General features: G+C 35.6%; 1 protein-coding gene across 1 annotated transcript in view; it reads right to left on the bottom strand.

The window, feature by feature from the left end:
- The window catches only part of MYOM1 (myomesin 1), a 148,929-nt gene that overhangs the window by 65,019 nt on the left and 77,859 nt on the right, over positions 1-6,051 (bottom strand). The window contains exon 19 of the mRNA XM_019665101.1: positions 936-1,136. Coding sequence (XP_019520646.1) covers positions 936-1,136 — 201 coding nt within the window. The remainder of the gene's footprint in view (positions 1-935; positions 1,137-6,051) is intronic.

The raw sequence follows: 6,051 nt of genomic DNA, 5'->3' as shown, positions 1-6,051 counted from the left end.
CAATAAACCAAGGAATGCCTGTACAAAAAATGTTTATAGCCACATTATTTGATATGGCTAAAAATGCAAAAATGCCCAAATATAAATGAAAAAGCATGAGATGGACTCATAATGGAATACCATATAGTAGTGAAGTTATTGCTACATGTACCAACATGGAAAAATCTTAAAAATACAATTTTGTTTTATGTATTCTCAGCATGTGTGTGATATTTCATAAGTTTTAAATATTAAGTTAAACAAGTGGCATTCAGTTGGGGAAAGCACCATTTCCCAGGCCTCGCCCTGCTCTCCCCATGGCATGGGGTTCTGTGAGTGTTGGGGTTGGTGACTTGGGTCTTACTGATGAGCCTCTAAAGAGGGAAGTCAACAGTTGTGGCAACTGTGAAACCCCTCAGGTGCTATAAGGTGGATCAAGAATTGAAGGCCCATGTGCAGAAGGGAAACTTGTGGATGGACCCATGCAAAGTGCCCCTCTTTGTGGCCATCAGAGGCACTATAACAGGGGACACTTCACAGATAGCAAACTGAGTCTGGCCATGAGGCCCATGTCCCTTTATTCTTTGTGATTTGGACATTGAAAGTTAAAAATCTAGAGTCATTTGGATTCTGGGACTCTTGAAGCATATTTAGTACAGATATTTTTTGCAAGAAACGTAAGTTTTTACAATAAGTACACATTTCATGAACATTCTAAGAAATTATGTTTATGTGTATGAATCAGAAAATATACATCCTGCCTGGTCAGCCAAACTACTTCTATTTATCTTCATATATTTTTTTTTACAGAAGTCATGTCATTGCAGGCAACAGACACTGGAGAAATAATATGAATCATTTACAAGGTGCCGGGCATATATGCATGCATGTGCATATCTGTGTATGTGAGAATGTCATCATACATATAACACTCTACACTACAGAAGGTCACAAGCTTACCTTATATGCCTCTTCACTGACAGCTTTGATGTTTGCTTCTCTCCATCTTCCTGGTACCCCATCAATTACCTCGCGATAGTTCACATAATAGCCAGTAATTTCAGCACCTCCACTCTTATCTGGTTGCTTCCATCCAAGAACCATTGAATCACGACAACTTTCAAGACAAGTGATATCATAGGGTGGAGATGGAGCCGCTGTTGCAATATGAATAGCTCGTGAGTAGACAGAAATTCCTCTATGATTCTATGTACATTAAACTTGTTTCACTGGTGCCAGTTATGAAGGCACTAGGTCTTGCAGTATAAAACTAAAACATATCACTGACCAGTAACTTGGCATCTGACTTGGTGCATGAGAAAAAAATTGATACACAGCAAAAAGGGTACTGCAAGTATTATTCCAAAGATAAAAAGAACCTGCCCTCCAGTCCCAGAGAGGAATAAGTTTTGCAATACTAACAGCGAAATGGTGCAATATCCTGCAAATTGATTTTGTTTCCCCTAAGAAGAAATATTTTCACTAACTTACATATTTTTGTTTTTTTATGTCAGTTTATTTCTATTTGCTCCTTGAGGAAAATGGAATATATATATCAATTTCTGCCTCAATTTGCTTATTGAGAATTTCCATATATTTCCAAAGAGCATTTCACCATTCAGGCACACATATACTTGTGAGACTTTATACTCTACAGGTTATGTCGACACACGGGAAAAATCTTTTTCTGAAGCTCAGCTAAATGCCACCTTAAAATTTAAAAAAAAAAAACAGGCATAATCTGCTATGTGATTTTCTTAGTATAATACTTTTTGCTGCATTATTTTTAACCTGATGTTGTAAAAAAAAATACAATATAGCTGTCACCATGTTTATTAGTGCTAGTCAGAAAATATATTCAGAGGATGTTTCAAAAGTCTTCCTTTATTTACGTAGTTTTGCTTATCAACTTTTCACTCAGCTACTGAAATTATAGTTTTCAATAAAAAAAGGTTGGGGTGATGGAAAAAATCTATCTAGATATGCAATAACATTAAAAAGAGTTTTCTGAATATATGAGGTGTGATCAAACAATACGGTGAATGTTTAAATTAAAAAAAATATTACAGTAAAAGACACATTGCCATTAAACGCCTCAAAATACTCCCCCCACCTTCAAACACACTTATCCCATCATTTTTGCCACTTTCTGAAGCAGTTCTGGAAGTCCTCTTTCGTGAGTAGATTTAGTTATGCTGTAGTGGCTGCCTCAATGTCCCGAATTGATTAAAAACTTTTGTCTTTCATGGTCATTTTTTACTTCGAGGAAGAACCAGAAGTTGCATGATGCCAGATCCAGTGAATATAATATGTAAGGTGGATGAGGACACACCGTAATGTTTTTATTTGACAGAAATTGCCATATACCAGAAGCAATGTGTGAGATGGAGTGTTGTCATGATGGAGGATGATTTATGGTACACTTTAAAACACACCTTCTCTGTATCTCATATGAAATACAGAATGGGGAATATAATCAACAATGTTGTAAATATTATGTAAGGTGCCAGATGGGTGCTGGGCTTATCAAGGGGATCACTTCATAGACTGTGTAGATGTTTGACCAATGTGCTGTACAACTGAAGCTGAAGTAGAATAATATTGTATGTCAACTATAAGAAAAAAAAATATGTATAGTCACAGGAGGTGGAATGTAGCATAAGGAAGATAGTCAATGGTATTATAACAGTTATATAAGATGTCAGAGGGGTAGTAGCTTGGGGGAGGGGAGTTATCACTTTGTGAGGGGTGTAAATGTCTATTATGTTGCCTTGTACATCTGAAACTAATAAAAAAATAACAATAAATAAATAAAGTGCTTAATACAGAAAAACACACACACACACACAAAACAACAACAAAAAAANACAAACAATACAGGGTTCGGAGAGCTTCCAGTTTGGTGAACATAGAGAGGTGCTGGGAGAGTGACACTCTGGAGAAGGCATGGAAACTCTGCACCCTTCCTAGCATCTTTCACCCAGGTGTTCCTGAGTTACATTCTTTTGTAATAAACTGGTAATCTAGTAAGTAAACTGTTTCTCTGAGTTCTGTGAGTCACTCTAAAAAATTAATGGAACCCGAGAAGGAGGTTGTGGGAACCTCTGATTTATAGCCAGTTGGTCAGGTCAGAAGCTCAGGTGACAACCTGGACTTGGCACTGGGATCCCAAGAAAGGGCAGGGGCATTCTTGTGAGATCGAGCACTTAGCCTGTGGGATCTGATTCTATCTCCTAGTAGACAGTCAGAACTGAGTTAAAGTATAGGACACCCAGCTGATGTCAGAGAAGTGTGATAGTAGTATAAAAGTAAAGGAGAGACACAGAGGACAAAGAGTGAGTTTTTCCAAAGGACTGACTTAATCAGATAGGAGCACTTAAAATGGGGTTTGGGCCCTTCCTGAAGAGAAACACTATCCTAATGGCCTTGAAGAAACAAATGTCATTTTGCAAACTGCCTAGCCACTTGCATTTGGAGAAGGGCAGCCTCACACGTACAGCTGCAAGGAGCTCAATTCTGCCAACAACCTGAATGAGCTTGGAAGACGAACTCAAGCTCCAGGTGATAATGCAGCCCAGCTGACATTTAGATTTCAGCCTATGACACCCTGAGCAGAGGACCCAGCTAAACTAAACCCCTGACTCATGGAAGCTGTGATATAACACACTTAGGTTATTTTAAGCCACAAGGTTTATGGTAATTTGTTACACAGCAATAGAAAGTTAACGCGTGTACAGCTGAAAATTAAATAAATTCTAGGCTAGGAATCAAAATACTCCAATTTTTGTAATGTTTCTGCTCTTTACTGAATGATCTGATGTTTTTCTGTATCTGTCAGTAGGAATTGGGTTGTTGTGAGGGTAAATATATGTAATAAAATAATGAATGTGAAAACATTTGCAAAATAGAAATGATAGAATATATTAGTGTAGAAAAACATTGTCTATAAACAATACTTTGAACATTAAAATGCTTAATAAAGGGAGGTATTAATGAAAACAGCTGAGTTAACTAACAAACTTACGTATTGTATGATTTAAGTCAAGACATGTATATATCCAGTCTACATCTGATTTGATCATGAAGTAATAAGTTCATCCATAAGAGGGTTTGTCTTGCTAGTTATTTAGGGTATAAGTAGAATGTAATAGCTATGTGTTATAGTAACAGAATGTTATAAACACCCTTTTTGATTAAACACACACACTCCATTTAAGAAGAAAAATTCTTTTTCATTATCGGGACACTATGATGTAGAGAACTTGGATCTAAAAGAACTTTATTTAGGTACCAGGGTTGCTTTGGGGTCCTATCAGTGTGACCAACCATTCCTGTTTTCCTGGGAGTGCATGTTTTCCAAGGATGTAGGACATTTTGTACTAAAACGGGGAGAGTCCCAGATAAACTGAAAAGTTGGTACAATGATATGTAAAAATTCATATATATATATGTATATACATATATATATATATATATATATATATATATATATATATAAATTAGTTATATTTCTCTATTCCAGCAACAACAAAATGGTATAAAAAACACTATTTAAAATAATAGTCAAATATGTAGTATCTATAAATAAATAACAAATAATAAGCCAAGGCTTCTGTAGAGAATTATAAACCTTTATTGAGACTTTAAAGAAGACCAAAATAAAAGGAGAGAAATATTATGTTCATGAATCAGAATGCAGTATTTCAAAGATGTCGAGCGCTCCTCAATTTATTTATAGATTCAGCGCAATCTCAATCAAAATTTTAATGTTTTGTCATTTTAAATTTTATTTATTGTTGTATTTTCTTTAGCTTGTTTTGTTTTGTGGTAAAATTTGGTAACCTAATTCTACAATTTATATCAAACTGCAAAGGGCTATTAGCCCTAGAAGAGGAAAATTAAGCTGATAGAACTTGATCTTCCTGTTATATCAAATGTATAATAAAGCTATAATAATTAAATGACTGTGATACTGGCCCAGTGGTAGAAAAATCGACCAGTAGAACAGAATAGAGAGCAGAATAGAGTAGAACAAAATACTTGTAGAGAAACAGACACATACATATAAGGAAACTTGATATATGATACAAATAACCTAGCAGAATAGTGGAAAAGGACAAACTTTTCAATAGATGATGCTGGGACTACTGGGTGTCCATAGGAGGGAAAATGAATTTTGACCCTTACTTCACATCACACACAACATTTTAGGTGAATTAATGACTTAAGTGGCAAACTGTAAAGCTTTTAGAATATAATCTAGTACAACATCTCCATGACCCTGGCATAGAAAAAGCATTTTTTTTCTTTCTTTTTTTTTTTAAATAATGTTATTGTCAAGCTGTAAGGACATATGAGACCATCTTACAGAGAAGAAAGATGACACCTTGAGGTTAAGTGATTGGCCCCAAGTCACATAGCTGGGACCATGGCTTTCAGGATACCTAAACTAGAAGGCATTTCTTTAAGAAGAAAAAAAAGGCACAGAAATCACTAATGGCAAAGCAAATGTTGGTGAATCTGACTACAATAAATTTGACATTAAAATTAATGTAGGTCATCATAAGGAGAAGAAAAGACTAGCCATTGAGTGGGAGAATATATGTGCAACTTACATAGCTGCCAAGAATTTATACCCAATATATATAAAGAACATCACAAGTCAATAAGAAAACCCATTAGAAAATTGGGCAAAACCCTTGAACAAGCATGTTATAAAAGATTTCAAAATGGACTACATACAGAGGAAAAGATGTTCAGACTTATTTGACACCCAGATTGTCAAAACTGAAAATGTGTGACTATACCAAGTGTTGGAAGGATGTGAAACAATGGGGATTCTCATACTCTTTAGAAAAACAGCAGAGATTTATCTAGTAAAGTTGAAGAGAAAGAAGACTCTCTGGCCCCGCAGTTCTACTTTTAGTTAATAACCCAGAGAAGTTAGTGTACATATGCGCCTGCAGATATGTACAGGCACACCTCAGAGATACTGTGAACTCAGTTCCAGACCACTGTAATAAAAGCAAGTATCACAATAATGTGAGTTGTAATCTTTTTGTTGGTGGAGGG

This window comes from Hipposideros armiger, unplaced genomic scaffold (assembly GCF_001890085.2).
Source record: "Hipposideros armiger isolate ML-2016 unplaced genomic scaffold, ASM189008v1 scaffold_433, whole genome shotgun sequence".
In the NCBI taxonomy this organism is placed as follows: domain Eukaryota; kingdom Metazoa; phylum Chordata; class Mammalia; order Chiroptera; family Hipposideridae; genus Hipposideros; species Hipposideros armiger.
This window is presented reverse-complemented; position numbering and strand designations above follow the sequence as displayed.